The sequence below is a fragment of the Oratosquilla oratoria genome, chromosome 31 (assembly GCF_046742065.1).
Source record: "Oratosquilla oratoria isolate Oo_2021 chromosome 31, ASM4674206v1, whole genome shotgun sequence".
Classification (NCBI taxonomy): Eukaryota; Metazoa; Arthropoda; class Malacostraca; order Stomatopoda; family Squillidae; genus Oratosquilla; species Oratosquilla oratoria.
This window is the reverse complement of record NC_134807.1, coordinates 2,839,105-2,861,643: the sequence shown is the minus strand read 5'-3', so window position 1 is coordinate 2,861,643 and position 22,539 is coordinate 2,839,105. Positions and strand designations below refer to the sequence as shown.

Genomic DNA, 22,539 nt, shown 5'->3' with positions numbered 1-22,539 from the left:
CTCTTGCAGTCTTCTTGATTCTTACGTTCTTATGAAATATGTTCCTGAAAGGAAGAGTTCAGGCACGCTTCAGTGCCAAGACAGACGGTGCCTTCAGCTTCAGTGGCGTCTTGAGTGGCGCCCTTGTTGTCCTTACTGGCGTCGTCGTCACCGGGTGGTGATAGTGGAACGCTTGTTGTTGTTGTTGTTGGTGGTGGTGGTGGTCAGTAACATTGATATCGTTGTCACCACTATCATCACTACCACCACCACCATCATAACTACTATCACCACCACCATCACTACCATCACCGTCACTATCACCACCACAATCACTACCATCACCATACTATCACCACCACTATCACCACCACCATTACTACTACCACCACCATTACTACTACCACCACCACCACTATCACCACCACTACCACCACCACCACTATCACCACCACTATCACTACCACCATCACTACCACCACTATCACCACCACTATCACTACTACCATCACTACCACCACTATCACCATCACTACCACCACCACCACTACCATTTGTCTCCTCACTACCACTCTCACCATAACCAACAAGAACGTAAACAACAACTTTAATAACAATAATGTAACAACAACAACAACAACAACATCCGTAGCGTGGTGCCATCCACTCCCGCACAGTAACAGAGCAATCCAATCGTGGCACAGGAGCTCGAGCGTGCCACGTGCCACGTGCCACTCCTCCAAGTTTCATTACAGATGACAGACACAGATACTGAGACTCCCCAGACGAGTCGCTCGAGTCGTTACGAGTCGTTACGAGTCGTCGAATGACTCGTAACTCCAATATAACTGTTTCGGTGAGTCGTTTCAGAAATTGAGTCAGTTCGGTTAAATCTCTTTGACGGCCAATTTTCATAAGAAAATAAGAACATAAAAGTAAAAGAGACTGCAAGAGACCCTAAGGCTTACACTATGCAGTTCCATGTCCCTTATCATCTGTCATCCCCACCCATAAAGTTATCTAATCTTCTCGTTAAACAACCGATAGTTTCAGCGCTCACTAACTACGTGGTTACAAAGTCTATTCCATTCGTTAACTACTCTATTGATAAATCATTTCTTGCCTATTCTAATTCTTAAATCAAAATTTGTCCAATTTGAATCCATTACTGCGAGTCCTGTTCTGCTATCTTAATATGATGACCTTGTCTGCATCACATTTGTTAAAGCCCTTGATCCATTTGAATACCTCTATTAGATCAACCCGCTCTCTACGTCTTTCCTGTGAGCTTGAGAGATGATTTCCTCGCCTGTAGGGAAAGATGTCTCTCCGATAGGTCTCAAGGAGAAAGGAACAGTTTGAGATGCGTTTGAAACGTCTATCGCGAAAATTTCGACCCGCTAAAAAGAATTTAGTTGATGATAGTAAATCGCGAATTTTTCGGCACGCTAAAATGAATTATATATAATCGATGATAATAGATCGCGACGTTTTCGACACTAGAAGAGAATTGAATTATATAATGATAATAAATAGCAAAGTTTCAAAAATATGATAGATCATAATAAACCGCGAAATTTTCGGGCCGCAAAAAACAAGTAATAAGTCAATAGATAAATGATTAAATGAAAATACATTTGCATTGACAACGACCCCGGATGGAATTGTGAGGAAGATGACGTCCAGGCTCTTTGATATTGATTGAGCCCAAGAAAGATTGCGCTAATTGTTGATGGGCCGAATGCGCCATTCACTCTCTCCCGCCAATTATCCCTTCACATTAGCATAAGGCAACCGAGTCTCAAGATCACGGGGTCTTAGCCTGGGATCTAATGAACGGGCCCCTAAAGGTCCAACGGGGAGCCTTAAAGGTCCAACGGGGACTTAAAGGCCCAACGCTGGACTGTCAAAGGTCCAACGGGGGTGGCCCAAAGGTCCAACGGGGGGCACCAAAGGTCCAACGCGGGGACCCAAAGGTCCAACGCGGGATTATTAAAGGTTCAACGGGGGTCCCCAAAGGTCCAACGGGGGGCACCAAAGGTCCAACGCGGGGACCCAAAGGTCCAACGCGGGATTATTAAAGGTTCAACGGGGGTCCCCAAAGGTCCAACGGGATGCCCAAAGGTCCAACGGGGCCCCCCAAAGGTCTAATGGGGACTATTAAAGGTCCAACGGGGCCCCCAAAGGTCCAATGGGAGGCCCCAAAGGTCCAACGGGGGGCCCAAAGGTCCAATGGGAGGCCCCAAAAGTCCAATGAGGACGCCCAAAGGTTCCTCCAACCCCCAAAGGTCCAATAGCCCCCCTCCCCCCAAAGATCCAATAGCCCCCCTACTCCCCCGAAAAGTCTAATGAGGACCCAAAAAGGTCCAATGCTTCCCCACCCCCCCGAAAGGTCCAAAGACTCCCAAAGGTCCAGTGGGGAGGGGGGGGGGTGTCCCATGAGGAAGATATATGTGAGCATATATTGTGCAATATATTGTACAATATTTGTACAAGTATTTTTGATGTAATAGACGAGCACGTCTGTGCAATACGGTGGATGAGTGTGATTGGTATGGAAAGTGGGATTTCAGTGGGATAGAGTGGGACTTCGGTGGGATTGATTAATTAAGGGATATCACAGTGGGATTGATTAATTAGAGGATTGGCAATTGGTAGCCCATATCCCGCCACGGTCAAATTAGGTCGTCATCGATTTCTGCTTTGCAAAAGGCAGACCTCTTGGGGTACAAGAAACGCAGTTTTGGGGTATGATGAACTGTGGTTTCTTATTTATCTATCTATGCAAAGTAGACCACTTGGAAAAAAAGAAACTAACGAAGCAGAGCGCTTTCGTATATTACATCTTCAGTGCAATAAGTACATAGTGATATCTATATATCAAGAGCTTTTTTTTCCCTTTATAAGGAGGGTAGTTAAGTCAGAGGCACGTACCTGTTCCCACCCATTTCGCTCCCCTCTACCACCCTTTCCTCCCCTCTTATCTTAGCTCCTCATGGATGACGGGTCATACCTGCATCCCCCAACTGCTCTTGGTCCAACGCAAGTGCAGGAATGGTGGTTTTGTGATGGGTGTATGGTGTTGGAAACGTGGTTATGCGAGCCTATAGCCACCAGAACCACCACCACCACCACTACCACCACCAATTCCATTACCATCAACTACATTACCACCACTACTACCATCTTTACCACCACTTGCAGGGACAATAGCACTGCCATCACAAACACTACCACCACCACTACCACCATCACCAATATCAACACTACCATCAGTGACAACAGTATCAGGCACCAAAGCCTTGGTGGGACATAATACGTCCAAATAGACTTAGTAACCATGTAGTAATGAACGCTGAAACTATCGGTCGTTTTAAGAAAAGGTTAGACAACTTTATGGATGGGGATGATTGGTGGTCATGGACATGGAACTGCCTAGTGTAGGCCTTATGGTCTCTTGTAGACTCCTTCGTTCTTATGCTCTTATGTTAAATGTGTGAAAGAGATGTTGAGGATTTCTTCGTTCGTCATCTTAGAATAGACGGATAGATTTTGTGGACTGAGGGGATATATGATACGTTCATTATCCTTTGTGTTTGACTTTGTTGTTCAACAGAAAAGTTTCGTTCAGCGTTTGAAATTGAATTTTAAGCGTTGGTAGAGTTTGATGATATTGTAAGCCAATAGCTCTCAACATGAATCAGTAGGGAACCATATAGTGGACCACAAATCGAAAATTAGTTGTACTTAGTGGATGGTTAGTGATCTTAGATAGACTTGGAAACAGCAAAGCATAAGAATATAGGTTACCCCCTCTGCTTTAAGCGAAAGTTGCTCGGTTGTAAACTTTCGACCCCCATCCTCTTCCTCCCCATTTCTGACCAATAATTTACAATTGGACGACTGTCGCGTGCGCGCGCGCACACACACACACACACACACACACACACACACACACACACACACACACACACACACACACACACACACACACACACACACACACACACACGGCTTTTGAGATTTGGAGACCCCGAAAGCTCTTCACTCCAATCTAGGTTGAAACAAGGTCACATATATGCACAAGAGAGAGAGAGAGAGAGAGAGGAACTGGGAGAAAAAATGAGAGAAAGAAAGAGAGGAGGAGGAGGAGGAGAGGAACTGAATTTTTCCCAATTGATAAACATAGTTTCTATCAATCTCTGCATATCGTCAGACTTTTAGTGTGTGTGCGAGTGTGTGTGTGTGTGTGTGTGTGTGTGTGTGTGTTCGTTTGCGTGAGCGTGTGCGTGTGTGTGTGTCATAAAATGAGAACCATGAAGTTTGAATGACCGGAAATGTTAATGGCAGAGTGGGAGGGTACTACTGTCATTCATAATGCGTGTGTAGCAATTGCAGTTATGAAGTGTCTATACATAGGACGTGTTACTGCGGGATTCTGTTAATGAATGTTTGTGTTTCGTCTTGTCATATTTTCCGTTTACCTTTTCCTCTCTCTCTCTCTCTCTCTCTCTCTCTCTCTCTCTCTCTCTCTCTCTCTCTCTCTCTCTCTCTCTCTCTTCACTCTCTCTCACTCTCTTTCTCTCACTCTCTCTCACTCTCTCATTTTCTCTCTCTGTCTGTATGTTTCTCTCTCACGCTGACACACACATACACACACACGTATACACACACGCACACACATACACACACACGTATACACACACGCACACACACGCGCACACATACACACACACACACACACACACACACACACACACACACACACACACACACACACACACACACGTAATACACACGCACATGCACGCAATACACACGCACACACACACACGTAATACACACACACACACACACGTAATACACACACACACGTACACAATTTTTTTCCTGCATGAATTCCTGAAACAGCTTAGAAGATATCCCAAACTAAACCCCATAAACTATTTCTAGACAAAATAAGATACCTGGAAAATACAATAGACGGGATTCTACGAGTGTAGGCTTGTGTCTGTGCCTCTCGCTATCGTACAGGACGACGACCGAATCGGCTCATAGCAGATTCGAATCTTTATTGAATGAAGCAATTGGAGCGTGTCGAAGTTGTTGGCAGGCCTGTGGTGTGAACTACTTACCTATTTACCTAACTGTCGTACGTATTTTTTAAATTAATATATTTTTTCATTAAAGTTTGGGTTATGTCATCATCTTTAGTTATTTTTTTGAACTCTTGTTATGGTTTTGGGTCGTATCAACTTCTTTGTTAAGTTTAGGATTAGATAATTCTTTTAGGTTGGGATTAAACCAACTTCTTAGTTGAATTCTGAAATAGGTCATTTTTTTTTAGATTGGGTTAAATCAAATTCTTAGTTAATTTTTTAACATTGTTGTGGTTTTGGTTTGGGTTAAACGAACGTCTTAGTTAAATTGTGAATTAGGCAATTCTTTTAGATTGGGTTAAATGAACTTCTTAGTTAAGGTGGAGATGTGCATGCGCTCGTCTGTATGTTAGTATTTGTTTGCTTGTTTATGTAATTCTGTTTGTGGTTGGTCGTGTGTCTGTTAGAGAGAATGGAGTTGGATTGCGTTCATGAATGCTCTCTCTCTCTCTCTCTCTCGTACTTGCTCTCTCTCTCCTGCTCTCGCTCTCTCACTTTCTCTTTCTTGCTCTCTCTCCCTCTCTTTTTCTTTCTCGTTCTCTCTTTCTCGTTCTTGCTCTCTCTCTCCTGCTCTCGCTCTCTCAATTTCTCTCTCATGCTTGCTCTCTCTCCCTCTCTATTTCTCTTTCTCGTCCTTGCTCTATATCCCTCCTTCACTCATCACTTTCTCTCTCTCTCTCTCTCTCTCTCTCTCTCTCTCTCTCTCTCTCTCTCTCTCTCTCTCTCCTTCACTATCTGTGTGTGTGTGCTCTATCTCCCTCCTTCACTCATCACTCTCTCTCTCTCTCTCTCTCTCTCTCTCTCTCTCTCTCTCTCTCTCTCTCCTTCACTATTTCTGTGTGTGTGTTCTATCTCCCTCCTTCACTCATCTCTCTCTCTCTCTCTCTCTCTCTCTCTCTCTCTCTCCCCCCTTCACTATTTGTGTGTGCGAACGTGTGAATGTGTCTGAGGGTGTGTGTGTGTGTGTGTGGGTGCTTGAGTGTATGAATGAGCTTGGAGCTGCGAGAGAGTGTTTTCATGCGCTCAAGTGGCAACACGCGGGGCTCAGAGAGACACACTGACTTGTTTTTATTCTCCCTCCCTCTCTCTCTCTCTCTCTCTCTCACCTCTCACTCTTTTTCGTTTTCTCTCTCTCCCTCGTATTATCTCTCTCCCTCTCAATCTTTGTCCCCCTCTCTCTCTCTCTCTCTCTCTCTCTCTCTCTCTCTCTCTCTCTCTCTCTCTCTCTCTCTCTCACCTCTCACTCTTTTTCGTTTTCTCTCTCTCCCTCGTATTATCTCTCTCCCTCTCAATCTTTGTCCCCCTCTCTCCCTCTCTCTCTCTCTCTCTCTCTCTCTCTCTCTCTCTCTCTCTCTCTCTCTCTCTCTCTCTCTCTTTCCCTCCCTCCCCTTTTCTCCCTTTCCCTCTCAGTCTTTCTGGCCCTCTCTCTATCTCTCTCCCTCTCTTTCTTTCTCCCTCTCTTTCGCTCTCCCCTTCATTCTTTCTGTCCCTCTCTCTCCCTCCCTCTCTCTCCCACTCATCCTTTTTAGTTGAGGTAATTTGTTTGTTTTGAGCCTTGAGTGTTCATCTTTGTTTTGAACTCTCGGTGGAGATCATTGTTTTGTCCTCTTGAGTAATCATCGCCCAAGTAGCTACATACGTGCGGGTAACCACACCGTTGCGTACAAGAAACCATAACTCTACTGTATACACTATATCCACGTAGCCTATAGTTTTCCCACAATCCTTAACACGTAGGATTACGTGACCATAATACTCAGAGAGGAGCGGATGTTGGGCATATCCAACCGCAGTGATATTGCTTGTTCGTGCGTGTGATTCACCATTGTTTTGGATCACGTGTTGGACTCGTGATCGACAGTTATTTACTTCCCGGATGAGAGCTCAGAGCTCACGTATGACCGATCTATGGGTAATTGTGTGTGTGTGTGTATGTGTGTGTGTGTTCGTGCGCGCCTGCGTGAGTTTAACTATTTGTTTACTAAGTTGTAATATACAGAATGAAAGTTATGCTCGTAGGGTCCCGTCTCTATTCTTCCATTGATTAAACTCTGCATTCAGTTTGCTGAATTTGTCTTGTTTCTTGATTTTGTTCAAGTAAGCGTGCTTTGGTGGTCAATGGTGTAGATTAATGATGTTTTTTAAATACAATTTTGATCCTCCATATGTCATTTCACTGTGTGTGTGTGTGTGTGTGTGTGTGTGTGCTTGCGTGCGCGCGGGCGTTGTTATAATTAAAATTACACAATCGGAGCGTAAAATTCAACAATCGTGAACTTCAAGTCGACATCTGTGAATCTTGACTTCAAATGAAATTGATTTATTTATTTGTTGCTCAAATATTTCCTCTTTGAGTTTATTAAAAAAAATTGGCGCATCTGTGTTTTGAATTAGGTTTCTTAAGATATTTCAAACATCTTGTCTTTATAAATTTTCTTATATTACAACTTGTTATTCTCCCATCTTTACTTGTACACTATAATTACGAAAAAACCCGCGCGCGCGCACACACACACACACACACACACACACACACACACACACACACACACACACACACACACGTAAAATAGATAAATAGATAAATAAATAAACAAGTAAATATAAACGCGTACACATAAATTTTCCTTCAAATTCCAGTGCTGAAATACGAAACCTCTTATCTTGGACGTTCTGAGGAAATGTCTGCGAAAATATCATAAAACTGTAATATTAGACGTTGCTACCTTCGCGGGACAAGCACAGCGTACAGCTATTAGAAAATAGTTGATATACAAATCAACATGAAACTTGAATAGATGGGCCAGATATCTTAAATGGCGATTTTAAAATCGTTTTTCTATGAAAATACATTTGAGATTAACGAGTAAAATTTTTACATAACAGTTTGGGGAGTTAAGGAAGTGTTTTATCAAAGTTGTTGAAGTGAAATGATTTAATCCCTCTTGCAAGGAATTTCGTGAAAACTTTCTTCCTGTAAGCCTTTCCCCGTTCGTCATTACGACGTCATGTCGTCTCTGCACTAGGAGAAGCAACGATTGGCTACAAATCCAATGACGTCATGTCGTGCCTGCATAAGGAGAAGCAACGATTGGCTACAAATGCGATGACGTCATGTCGTCTCTGCAGGAGAAGCAACGATTGGCTACAAATGCGATGACGTCATGTCGTCTCTGCAGAAGGAGAAGCAACGATTGGCTACAAATGCGATGACGTCATGTCGCTTCATACATAAAAACATAAGAATGAAGGAGACTGCAAGAGACTGTATGACCTACACTAGGCAGTTCCATGTCCATGACCACCTGTCATCCCCGTCCATAATGTTGTCTAACAGTTTCTTAAAACGACCGATAGTTTCAGCGCTCACTACATGGTTACTAAGTCTATTTCATTCGTTAACTGCCCATTAGTAAACCAATTCTTAATTATTTCCTTCTTAAATCTAAATTTGTCCAATTTAAATCCATTACTAAGAGTCCTGCCCTGTTGTCTTAATATGATGACCTTGTTTGCTTCACCCTTGTTAAAGCCTTTGATCCACTTGAACACCTCTGTGAGATCACCCCGCACTCTGCGTCTTTCCAGAGAGTGTAAGTTAAGGTGCCTAAGCCTCTCTTCTCTGATACAACATAATATGTATATGAAAATAATTTACTAAAGTATATAAAACAAGTCATTAGTTAATTGAGTTAAATTTACAAGAAAATATTAGTTATTTTTAAAGATTTATTGACCTTTGGCAAGGTAAGTCATGAATGATTCTTCTGAAGCTGAAAATCGACTCTGAAACAAAAGCTATTTATCCATAGACAAAAGAAAGATAACAGTTTCCATTCTCTCCATTTCCAAAGCCACTTGATAATAATGACACTCGACATTGGGGGGAAAATTAATACACAATCATATATATTAATTATTTTTCAAAAGTTTAAAGATTTCCCTTATGAAACATGATATAGGAAGTTATTGTTCGAACTCTGAAACAAAGACGGACTTAAAACGAACATTTTTTTCCTGGCGGCAGAATTAAGAATTTAATTCTTTAAACTCCATATATATGAAATTATAGTATTGATTTTATTACGATGTATTATAGAATAACCTTTCTTCCATTAAAAACGAAAAAGAAGAAAATGCAAACCCATTTCAACTTGTGCTTGTGTTCGTTTCAACCACCAGAGGTCGACTATCGCTCGATCATTCACAAAAACCCTCGTCCTCTCTCTCTCTCTCTCTCTCTCTCTCTCTCTCTCTCTCTCTCTCTCTCTCTCTCTCTCTCTCTCTCTCTCTCTCCCACTCTCACTATTTCTCACTCCAGTTCTCTCTCCAGTTCATCCTTTTTATCTCTCTCTCTCTCTCTCTCTCTCTCCAGTTTTCTCTCCCCAGTACTCGCTCTCTCCCATTCTTTCTTTCTCTCTCTCTCTCTCTCTCTCTCTCTCCTCTCTCTCTTTCTCCAGTTCTCTCTCTTTCCAATTCTCTCTTACTCCAGTTCTCTCTCTCTCTCCAGTTCTCTCACTCTCTGCCTCTCTCCAGTTTCTCTCTCCAGTTCACTCTCTTTATCTCTCTCCAGTTCTCTCTCTCTCCAGGTTTCTCTCTCCAGTACTCTCTCTCTCCCATTCTCTCTCTCTCTCTCTCTCTCTCTCTCTCTCACACACACACACACACACACACACACACACACACACACACACACACACGCACACACACACACACACACACACACACACACACACACACACACACACACACACACACACACACACACACACACACACACGTTCAGAATATGTCCGGAGGAAAGAAATGGGTGTACAATACACAGCATCATGCAACCCCTCAAATCAGTTCACCGCATCACGCATCACACATCTCATCACATCAGAGATCACACTACATCACAGATAACATCACACTACACATCACATAACACCATAACACATCACACTACACAACACCATAACACATCACATCACACCACACAACACCATAACATCACATCACATCACATCACACATAACACCATGACATCACACCACACCACATATAACACCATAACATCACATCACACCACATATAACACCATAACATCACATCACACCACGTCACAGCTCCCAAAACACATCACACTACACATCACATTACAGGCCGCATCACAATACATCACATCACAGTCACATCACAGCTGAGGCGGACCAGGAATTCAGTTGACATTCGATACAGCAGCGCCAAACTACCGGACCTACGTGACGTCAGAGCAGGAGCCGATGATGATCCTCCTCCTCCTTCCTCCCTCCTCCTACTTCTCCTCTTCTTCCTCCCACTCCGCCTCTTCTTCCTCTTCCTCGTACTTCTCCTTTTCCTCTTCCTCCTCCTCCTCCTCCTCCATTTCTCCTCTTCTTCCTCTTCCTCCTCTTCCATTTCCTCTAACTTCTCCTTTTCCTCCCTCCTCCTCCTCTTCTTCCTCCACCTCCTCCTACTCCTCCTTCCTCCTACTCCTCCTCCTTCCTCCTATTTCCCCTCCTCCTCCTCCTACTTTTCGTCCTTTTCCTCCTCTTCCTCCTCTCCACCTTCTCTTCCTCCTCTCCACCTCCTCTTCCTCCTCTTCTCCACCCCTCCTCCTTTTCCTGCTCTTCTCCACCTCCTCTTCCTGCTCATCTCCTCCTCCTCCTCCTCCTCCTCCTCCTGCTGGTGTTCCTCCTCCTTCACCTCTTGACATTTTTTCCTCTCTTTGAGCGCACAGTAAGAGTCATGCACCCCTCCCCCTCCCCCTCCCCCCTCCGCCCCCCAGGCTCTTACCCTCTCATTATCTCCTCTTTCCATCACCTCTCAATTATCTCCCGTGACATTTCTCTCTCTCTCTCTCTCTCTCTCTCTCTCTCTCTCTCTCTCTCTCTCTCTCTCTCTCTCTCTCTCTCTCTCCCTTTCTCTTTTTCACTTTCTCTTTCTCTTTCATTCTTTCTCAACCTCTTTTTATCTCTTTCTCTCCGTCTCTCTCTATTTGTTTCTCTCCCCTTCGTTCTTATCTCCCTCATTTATTTTCTTTCCCCCTCTTTCTTTCTCCTCCCTCCCTCTCTTAGTCTCAATCTCCCTCTTTCTCTCCCTTGTTCTCTCTCTCTTCCTCGCCTTTTCTCTCTCCCTCTTTCTCTTCCTTTCTTTCTCTCCCTCTCTCCCAGTTTCTCCCCTCCTTCCTCTCTCCCCCTCTCTCTCTGCCCCTCCCTCTCTCTCCCTCCCCCTCACTCTCTCCCCTCCCCCTCCATCTCTTACTCTCCCCCTCCCTTCTCTCCCTCTGTCTTTCTCACACTCTCTCTCCTCTCTCTCTCACTCTCTCACACTCTCTCTCTGTCTCACTCTCTCTCCTCTCTGTCTCTCACTCTCTCCTCTCTGTCTCTCACTCTCTCTCCTCTCTCTCTCTCTCTCTCTCTCTCTCTCTCTCTCTCTCTCTCTCTCTCTCTTTTGTCTCGCCAATCCTCTTGACAGCCGTACCCGGTGGTCGTGATGGTCCGGTCTCGTTAGCCAGCCACGCACCGAATTGGGGGGGTGGGGGTGGGGGTGATTGGCTTTCTCTTGGGATCACTTCTACTTCTACTTCTACTTTTATAGCGAGCGCGAATGTCTTTAAACTCGTCCCCCCTACGGTGTCTCGCGTTGGCACTGAATCTTCTCCTCCTCCTCTTCCTCCTCCTCCTCGTCCTCCTCCCCTCCTTTATTTTCTTTTCCTCCTCTAGATCCTATTCTTCCTCCAGGTCTTCCCCTTGTCTTCCTTTTCCTCCTCCAGCTCCTCTTCTTCCTCCAGCTCTTCCTCCTTCTCTTCCACCTTCTCCTCTTCCTCATCCTTTTCTTCCTCTTTTTCCTCCTCTTTCTCCTTTTCCTCCTCTTCCTCGTCTTCATTTTCCTCCCTCCTCCTCCTCCTCCTTTTCCTCCTCCTCCTCCTCCATTCCCACCTCACCCTTTCTCTAACCTTTCCATTTTGCAATCTCCGCCCTTGCCTGCCTATGTGTGTGTGTATTTGTGTGTGTGTGTGTGTGTGTTGGGGGGGGAGTGGCGCAGTGCTTAACACACACACACACACACACACACACACACACACACACACACACACACACACACACACACACACATACACACACACACTCCATGTCCCAACATGAAAGAGACGAATTTGTTGGACAGCGTGATTAAATATATAAATAAACAAATAAACGAATAAATAATAAAAATATAAAAAAGATAAGATAAGGGTGATTTATAATTGAGGAAGGGAATGAGTGGAATGGGAGGAAAGGTTGAATTGACCAAATGGAAGACTCCAACAATTGGTTGGAAGGAAAATCTTCTCCATCAATTAAAGAAACTTTCGCGACACTAAGCTGCTGCTGCTGCTGGCTCGCCAACTTGATGGCAACTTTCCCCTCCTCTTCTCCCACCTCCCACTCTTCTCCCACCTCCCTCCCACTCTTCTCCCACCTCCCTCCCACTTCTCCCACCTCCCTCCCACTCTTCTCCCACCTCCCTCCCACTCTTCTCCCACCTCCCTCCCACTCTTCTCCCACCTCCCTCCCACTCTTCTCCCACCTCCCCTCCACTCTTCTCCCACCTCCCTCCCACTCTTCTCCCACCTCCCCTTCTTCTCCCATCCCTCCCTCTTCTCCCACCTCCCTCTTCTCCCACCTCCCACTTCTCGCACCTCCCTCACTCCTCCCACCTCCCTCACTCCTCCCACCTCCCTCACTCCTCCCTCAGTCTTCTCCCATCCCTTACTCCTCTCCCACCTCCCTTACTCCTCTCCCAGCTCCCTTACTCCTCTCCCACCTCCCTCACTCTTCTCCCACCTCCCTCCCACTCTTCTCCCACCTCCCTCCCACTTCTCCCACCTCCCTCCCACTTCTCCCACCTCCAACTTCTCCCACCTCCCTCACTCCTCTCCCACTCTTCTCCCACCTCCCTCACTCTTCTCCCACCTTCCTTACTCCTCTCCCACCTCCCTCACTCTTCTCCCACCTCCCTCACTCCTCTCCCACCTCCCTCACTCTTCTCCCACCTCCCTTACTCTTCTCCCACCTCCCTCACTCTTTTCCCACCTCACTCCCTCTTCTCCCACCTTTCTCACTCTTCCTCCACCTCCCTCACTCTTTTCCCATCTCACTCCTCTCCCACCCTTTTCCCACCTCCCTCACTCCTCTCCCATTTCCCTCGCTCTTTTCCCACCTCCCACTTCTCCCACCTCCCTCTTCTTCCCCTTCCACTTCTTCCACCCCAACATCATGTTTGTGTTTAGAAAGAAGCAAGAAGACCTTGAGAATCCAAATACATATATAAAAAACAGTCCTAGTGGTTTCGTGGGGGGGATTTTAGTGATTTTCTAGAGAAAAAAAAACTGTAAATCTCTGTTAGATTATATGTATTCAGTCACATACTGATGGCCCACATTCGGAGAAGAATAAGCGAAAGTAAAAAGATCCGTATATTTCGATCACTAACTGTGATCCTCTTCAGCAGATGATCGAAATATACGGATCCTTTTACTTTCGCTTATTCTTCTCCGAAAGTGGGTCATTAGTATTATTTTACCAATGTGCTATGACATTACTTTGTTGGTATTCAATCATGTCATACAAAGAACAAGTCATGCCTACCCTTCCCCCATTATTTATTAATTAAATTATTCGTTTATTCATCTTAAGTATTTGTTTATTTATTTATGTATGTTTCTTTTCATTTCAGGTGAGGTTTGATGGTGCAAGCAAAGGACTTTAGATTTTTTTTTTTGTGAAAAAAGATATTGATGTCATCATCGTGGGTCGAGGTAAGCATTATATTTATATTTATTTATTTATTTTATTTATTTATTAATTGAATTATATATTTTTTTACAATTTGCATGCTTAGTTGCTGACGTAGGATTAATTTAATGAAGAGGTTGGCAAGTTACTGAATTTTTATTTGATTATTATTATTATTATTATTATTATTATTGTTAACAATTTGCATGCTTTATTACTGACGCTATAGGACTAGTTATTAGAATGAAGTGGTTGCTAATTAACTTAATTTTATTTCATTATTATTACTATCATCATCATCATTATTATTATTTTATTATTATTGTTTATAATTTGCATGCTTTGTTGCTGATGGTACAGGACTAGTTAATTGAACGAAGTGGTTGGTCTGTTATTGAAAAAAAAAATTAATTCGAGACAAATAAGCTAATTGCTTCTGGCCGCGCCTGTTGATCTCGTGACCTTATTTGTGGGGTCATCTTATCTAAACGACGCCATCAACTCTGATGAGATGCTCCGCAAATGGAGTTGGAAGAGGAATTTAAAAATTTTAAGGAAGGAAGCTAATTGTCGTGTTTTTTGTGTGGGGATTATTTGGTTTACTGTTACACGCGCGCGCGCGCACACACATACACACACATACATATACACGCACATACACACACACACACACACACAAATACACATACACGCACACACACACACACGCATATACACACGCACACACAAATACACGCATATACACACGCACACACACACGCACACACACATACACGCACATACACACACACACACACACACACACACACACACACATGACGCGAAGGAGCAGTTGTAACGTTCGCAACCGCTGCTACAGCGGTCCAAGTTTGAATCCCGCCCAGGGCTGAAATAATTTCAGTATCGCTGCGCGCGAGCCGGTACTCCATCTCACGTGGGCGGAGGTATGTGTGTGTGTGTGTGTGTGTGTGTGTGTGTGTGTGTGTGTGTGTGTGTGTGTGTGTGTGTGTATGGTCACAACATAACCCATAGATCGGGTATATGCAGTATGAACACTTAGCTCTCATCGGAGATGGTAATAATTGTGTATCACTAGTCCAGCACGTAATCCAAGACCGTGGTGAACCACACGCACACATATATTTAGGCCTGTAATGTCATAGTATATCTGATTAGGGGTCATGTAGCTTTTTTTAAAGTGTGTGTGTGTGCGTGTGTGTGTGTGTGTCTGTCTGTGTGTGTGTGTGTGTGTGTGTGTGCGTGCGTGTTGGATTACGCTTTTGCGCGTTTGGTTGTGTATTTGTGTACATAATCACACTCTCGGTCTCCATGTCCGCCTTCATGAGCTATACATATCTTATGCTCGCTTCGGGGCGACTGCAGCGGGAACATAGGACTCTTGTGATATATCGTAACATACTGAAGGCTTAACTGAGTCTAGCCACTTAATACATACACATACATACATACATATACATACATACGTACATGCATACATATAGCAAGGGCTCTTTCCCCCTTACCAGGAAGTCAAAAGGCTCAATTCCACAACCATCCATTCTACTCCCATTCAACTCCCATTCAACTCCTTTCTTGGCTCCTCCTGGATGACGGGTCATCCCTGCATCTCGCCCAGTGCCCTGGGTCAGAAGCAATGCAGCAAGGCGCAGCACATCCACAGCAGAGACGCGTTGTTTAATCGGCGACCCCTCCCTCTCAATCCCCTTATGCAGAAACAATGGGGAGAAATCCCTTCTGGCTGCGTCAAAATATCATTCACACATAACCACTCCTTATCTCCCTCCTTCACGGGCTCAAACAAAGCCCATGGGAATGACACTTAACTCCCTCAAAAAAAAAAAAAAAAAAAAAAAAAAAAAAAAAAAATCCCTCCTCCCCCATCCCCCCCACCCACTCCCTCCCGCTTCATACTAGGTCAATATTCATGTCAATTGTTGCGAATTCAATAATTATCATTAAAGAGACGAATAATTACAGTATTCTAGACTTAACTAAGAACATTTCAGCGACATGTCTAACTGGTTGAACTTCTTCTAGTTCGTCATTCAGTTTCTTAATAATATCTGACGAGAATTGGCCCAGACTTCGGTGACACCCCTACGGACCAGGGCTACGTAGTCTTCTTTGGTGACTGGGGAGTAAATCCACACTCTGAAATACTTGTATATTTAATGAAATTTCGCTGAGATAAAGTGGGCATTGTTGTCTCGGAGTCTGCATGACTTGAGAAGACTTGTATCGAGCGAATAGTGTCAGGATTTGTTAGTCACCCCTTCACTTGTAGCAACATTATATACATATATATATATATATATATATATATATATATATATATATGTGTGTGTGTGTGTGCGCGTGTATTTGCGTGTGTGTGTGTGTGTGTATGGTATATAATATATTAGGCGTAGATTCTCACAAATATACACAGTTGATTACAACAGGTGATTAGTTGGTGTCAGATTGCTGCTATGTTGAACTGTGTGTGTGTGTGTGTGTGTGTGTAATTTTTTCTGACTCTTTGATTTCATTCCGCTGAAAAAGGCTTTTCCATTGGCAAAGTACTTAAAATCGTCTCATTTATCTTTTGGCCACGACTTGGAAATTCGTTTTGGTTTAGATGAAAATATTTTATTCAGCTGAGGGAAGAGCCCTTCCCACCATCCTTATGGACGAAATGGAGCATCAATAAGAGAGAGGAATTATTATTATTATTTTTTCCTCGCCGATGTATTTGAAGGACTTGCATACAGCTTGTTGTATGGACGCTTTTATATACAAGGAGATTTATTTATTTATTTTTTCCCCTTTTTCGTCTTTTCTGTTTTCCTTTTTCTTTTTGCCCATTTCTGTATTTTTCATCTCTGCGTGATTTTTATTTTTATTTTATTCTTTTATTCTTCATTTCTTCCTTTTTTCTTTCTTTTCTTCTATGTCTTTTTTCGTTTCTTTTTGCAGAAAAAGTGGACGTTATTCATTTTCGGGCTTTTCTGTTCCTTTGAGACCGAATTCAGACCGCGACATTTTCCCTCTGTGGGAATTGAATGTCAGCCACCTGCCAGATGGTGGCTCTGGTCTTGGGTTTGGCGTCCAGCATCTTCCAGAGGATCTTCTTGAGAGTTTCTTGCTGTCCTTTGGAGAAGGTTTCTAGCAGGATGTTCTTGAAGGAGGGCCTTCCACGTTTGCAGCTGTGAAGGTAGTACTCCTTGCGGGACCCCCTGAAGCCCTCGGGGAGCTCCTTGAAGTAGGGAAGGTGTCCCGTGGACAGCTGGTACAGGACGCATCCCAAGGACCAAACGTCCGCCTTGCCTCCTGCGAACGGGTGCTTTGTCTTGTCCAGGACCTCGGGAGCCATGTGCCAAGGAGTTCCCTGAACGGTCGTCATCTCGGGCTTGTAGGCGTTCGATGTCCTGGCCGAAGCACCGAAGTCAATCACCTTGACGACCTCCTCCTTGTCGTCGAGGACGACGTTGTCGGCTTTGAGGTCGAGGTGGACGAAGCCGTTGTTGTGCATAAAGGCCACAGCGGCCACGAGCTGCCTGGCGAAGGAGAGGACACGGGCGCCCCAAGCCAGGGAAGACGAAGAAGACGTCTGCCCTGAGAGAGTTCTCTTCTTCGTGATGGTGGTGGTGAGCGTACCACCTGGGCAGTATTCGGTGACGACGATGGCCACGTCCTCGCTGATGGCGACGTCCAAGAGCTTGACGATATTGGGGTGCACAAGGGCTTTGAGAGCCTCGATCTCGTTCGAGGTTTCGTTGGCGCACGCCCTGCCTCTGAGGGGGACCTTGGCGACGCCTGTGCTACCCGTGGCCTTGTCTGAGACGACGAAGGTCTCTCCGAAGCCTCCAGAGCCCAGGGAGAAGTGGACGTCGTAGTTGGCTCTGAAAGGTCTTCGGCTGGCCACTTCGATGGTCTCCGAAGTCGATGGAGACTCCTGACCGTCGACGTTCGAGATTCCTTGTGGATCCTTGATGTCTTCGTGGACGTCCTCTTTGTGATGTTCCTCTTGAGTTGTTGTTTTCGGGCCTTGCACCTCTGACGGAGGTGGAACGGGGGCTTCAGCTTCCCCGCGGAGGACTCGTTCGTCTTGTTGGTCCTCCTTGGTGCCTGAGCAGCAACTGAAGATGGACTTCAGGAGCAAGGCAACGCGAAGAGCGCAGCGGCGCGCTCGCGCGAAGTTGGTGACGGAAAGGCGTGTCATACCAACAACTTCGTACAAGTCGGGTCAGGGCGACGAATGGCACTCTTGGACGAGTCAGTCAACACAGATTTGGACCTTCAATGCCCAGAGGGTCACACGCCCCAAGGAAGCTGAATTAGGCCGTGTGACGTCTGTTGACATTTTCAGTCGTGGGCGGGACTCGAATTGGGATCGGCGTTGGTTTAACGATCGAGAACAGTACCTCTGTGCCGTGTGTGTGTGTGTGTGTGTGTGTGTGTGTTTACCTAATTGTAGTACACAAGAAAGATGCTACGCTCGTGGGGTCCTGTAGTTATCACATCTCCTTGGCTGTATCATCTTCTAGGCTGTTCTAAGAGTTGCGCAGTTGTTACTTCAAACTTTTGTGTGTGTGTGTGTGTGTGTGTGTGTGTGTGTTTAATAATATTTTTACTTAATTGTAGTATACAGGAAAGGAGCAACGCTCGTGGGGTCCTGTATCTTGCTCTCCAATTTATCATACCTGTGCGTGCGTGCGTGCATGCTCATATAAACAGATCACACACAAAGATGTAACATGACCTAACCTAATTTGACCTGACCTAACCTAACCTGAGCTAAACTAACCTAACCTAACCTGACCTAACCTAACCTGAGCTAAACTAACGTAACCTGACCTGACCTAACCAAACTTGAGCTAAACTAACCTGACCTAACCTAACCTGAGCTAAACTAACCTGACCTAACCTAACTTGAGCTAAACCAACCTGACCTAACCTAACTTGACCTAACCTAACTTGAGCTAAACTAACCTAACCTAACCTGACCTAACCATAGCCCACCCTGTCGTTATCAGGGATGACAAATCTGCGGGTAACCCGAAAAATACTGAAAATTATGAAAGCCGAAAAAGAAAACGGGGAAGAGAAAACGGAGGTGAAAGAAATCACCTGGCGGCAGATATGGAGGAAGATGTATAGTAGCAACTCTTACGTCATTGTGGATGACGTCACAACGATGACGTAATTTGTTGTTTTTATTTTGGTTACTTTCAATTCCGCTGGAATTTTTTGTTTTTTATTTGTTGGTTTATTAATTTAATTTATATATTTTTGCCTTTTGTTCTCTTCTTCCAGCCATGAAAAAATAAAAGATGAAATAAGTAATTATGCAAATAAGATATTAATCGAGCTAGTCTGACCTCGAGTAATTCATTTTATCACCACAGCAGTAACCCACCTACGACTCTCGTCATAACACTCATCACAACCTGTACGTTGATTTTAACAACTTGACCTCATCACAACCCTCATCACACTTATCATCACAACTCTCATCACATTTTTCATCACAATCTTAATCACAGCTCTCATCACAAGTCTAATCACAACTCTCATCACACCCTTCATCACTCCCATCACAGCTCTCGTCACATCTCATCACAGCTGACGTCACAACCCTCATCACAATCCTCCTTACCATAACAACTTCAAAACCATTTTTTCAATTGGTGGCAACTCTCCATACAGTTCCACCTCCGCCTTTTACACACACACACACACACACACACACACACACACACACACACACACACACACACACACACACACACACACACACACACACACACACACACAAACTCATGGCGCAGTTGGTAGAGTTCCCGGCTGCCACTACGGAGGTCCGGATTCGAATCCCGCCCAGGGCTGAAATAATATCATTATCGCTGTGCTGTGGGTTGTTACTCCAACTCTCGTGGGCGGGGAGTTGTGTGTGTGTGCGAATAAGGTCACAACATTACCCATAGATCGGTCATATATATATGAGCTCTGAGCTCTCTTCCGGGAGGGAAATAGCTGTTGATCACAAGTCCAACGCGTGGTCCAAGACCATGGTGAATCACACACACACACACACACACACACACACACACACACACACACACACACACACACACACACACACACACATTCACACACACACACACACACACACACACACACACACACACACACACACACACACACACACACACATTCACACACACACACACACACACACACACACACACACACACACATTCACACACACACACACACACACACACACACATACACACACATTCACACACACACACATACACACACATTCACACACACACACACATACACGACGCGAAGAAGCAGTGGTAACGCTCGCAACTGCTGCTACAGTGGTCCAAGATTGAGTCCCTCCCAGGGGTGAAATAATTTTAGTATCGCTGCGCGCGAGCCGGTACTCCAACTCGTGGGCGGACAGGTGTGTGTGTGTGTGTGAGGTCACAAAATAACCCATAGATCGGGTATATGCAGTATGAACTCTTAACTCTCATTGGAGATGGTAATAATTGTCGATCACGAGTCCAACACGTGATCCAACACCGTGGTGAACCACACACACACACATATATTTAGGCCTATAATGTCATAGTATATCTGATTAGGGGTCATGTAGCTTTTTTTAAAGTGTGTGTGTGTGCGTGTGTGTGTGTTTGTGTGTGTGTGTGTTTGTGTGTGTGTGTGCGCGTGCGTGTTGGATTACGCTCTTGTGTATTTGTGTACATAATCACACTCTCAGTCTCTATGTCCGCTTTCATGAGCTATACATAGCTTAGGCCGCTTCGGGGCGACTGCAGCGGGAACACAGGATTCTTGTGATCTATCGTAACATGCTGAAGACTTAACTGAGTCTAGCCACTTCATACATACATACAACACACATACATATACATGTGTAATAAAACCACTTGGGAAAATAAAATGGAAGTTGACCGAACGTTTTCGTCTATTCAAGACATTTCGGTCAACTTTCATTTTATTTTCCAAGTGGTTTTATTACACATTTTGTGAATCACGTGTTTTTGTGATTTATTCGCATACATATACATACATACATACTTACGTACATGCATACATATAGCAAGGGCTCTTTCCCCCTTACCAGGGAGGTAGCCAAAGTCAAAAGGCTCAATTCCACAACCATCCATTCTACTCCCATTCAACTCTTTTCTTGGCTCCTCCTGGATGACGGGTCATCCCTGCATCTCGCCCACTGCCCTGGGTCAGAAACAATGCAGCAAGGCACAGGACATCAACACCAAGGCCGCGTCGTTTAATCGGCGACCCCTCCCTCTCAATCCCCTTATGCAGAAACAATGGGGACAAATCCCTTCTGGCTGCGTCAAAATACAATTCACACGTAACCATTCCCTAACACTTAACTCACTAAAAAAAAAAAAAAAAAATAATAATAATAATAAAAATAAAATAATAATAATAATAATAAATAAATAAATGCATAAATAGATAAATAAATAGATAAATTAATGAATGAATAAACAAATTAGAAATAAAATAAAATAAAAATCCCCCACCTTCACCCCCACCCACTCCCTCCCGCTTCATACTAGGTCAATATTCATGTCAATTGTTGCGAATTCAATAATTATCATTAAAGAGACGAATAATTACAGTATTCTAGACTTAACTAAGAACATTTCAGCGACATGTCTAACTGGTTGAACTTCTCTTAATTTGTCATTCAATTTCTTAATAATATGTGACGAGAATTGGCCCAGACTTCGGTGACACCCCTACGGACCAGGGCTACGTAGTCTTCTTTGGTGATGGGGAGTAAATCGACACACTGAAATATTTGTATATGTAATGAAATTTCGGTGAGATAAAGTGGGCATTGTTGTCTCGGACTCTGCATGACTTGAGAAGACTTGTATCGAGCGAACAGTGTCAGAATTTGTTAGTCACCCCTTCACTTGTAGCAACATTATATACATATATATATATATATATAATATATATATATGTGTGTGTGCGCGTGTATTTGCGTGTGTGTGTGTATATGGTATATAATATATTAGGCGGAGATTCTCACAAATACACACAGTTGATCACAACAGATGATCAATTGGTGTCAGATTGCTGTTATGTTGAACTGTGTGTGTGTGTGATTTTTTCTGACTCTTTGATTTCATTCCGCTGAAAAAGGCTTTTCCATTGGCAAAGTACTTCAAATCGTCTCATTTATCTTTTGGCCACGACTTGGAATTCGTTTTGGTTTAGATGAAGATGTTTTATTCAGCTGAGGGAAGAACCCTTTCCACCATCCTTATGGACGAAATGGAGCATCAATAAGAGAGAGGAATTATTATTATTATTTTTTCCTCGCCGATGTATTTGAAGGACTTGCATACAGCTTGTTGTACGAACGCTTTTATATACAAGGAGATTTATTTATTTATTTTTTCCCCATCTTCGTCTTTTCTGTTTTCCTTTTTCTTTTTGCCCATTTCTGTATTTTTCATCTCTGCGTGCTTTTTATTTTTATTTTATTCTTTTATTCTTAATTTCTTCATTTTTCTTTCTGTCTTTTCTCGTTTCTT

General features: G+C 44.1%; 2 protein-coding genes across 7 annotated transcripts in view; one reads left to right on the top strand and one right to left on the bottom strand.

The window, feature by feature from the left end:
• The window catches only part of LOC143041405 (uncharacterized), a 435,186-nt gene that overhangs the window by 55,886 nt on the left and 356,761 nt on the right, over positions 1-22,539 (top strand). The gene's annotated exons all lie outside the window — the stretch shown is intronic.
• LOC143041376 (uncharacterized) lies at positions 16,933-18,143 on the bottom strand. The gene has a single exon (XM_076213201.1). It carries the CDS (start codon positions 18,141-18,143, stop codon positions 16,950-16,952), a length of 1,194 nt encoding a protein of 397 aa, XP_076069316.1. The 3' UTR covers positions 16,933-16,949.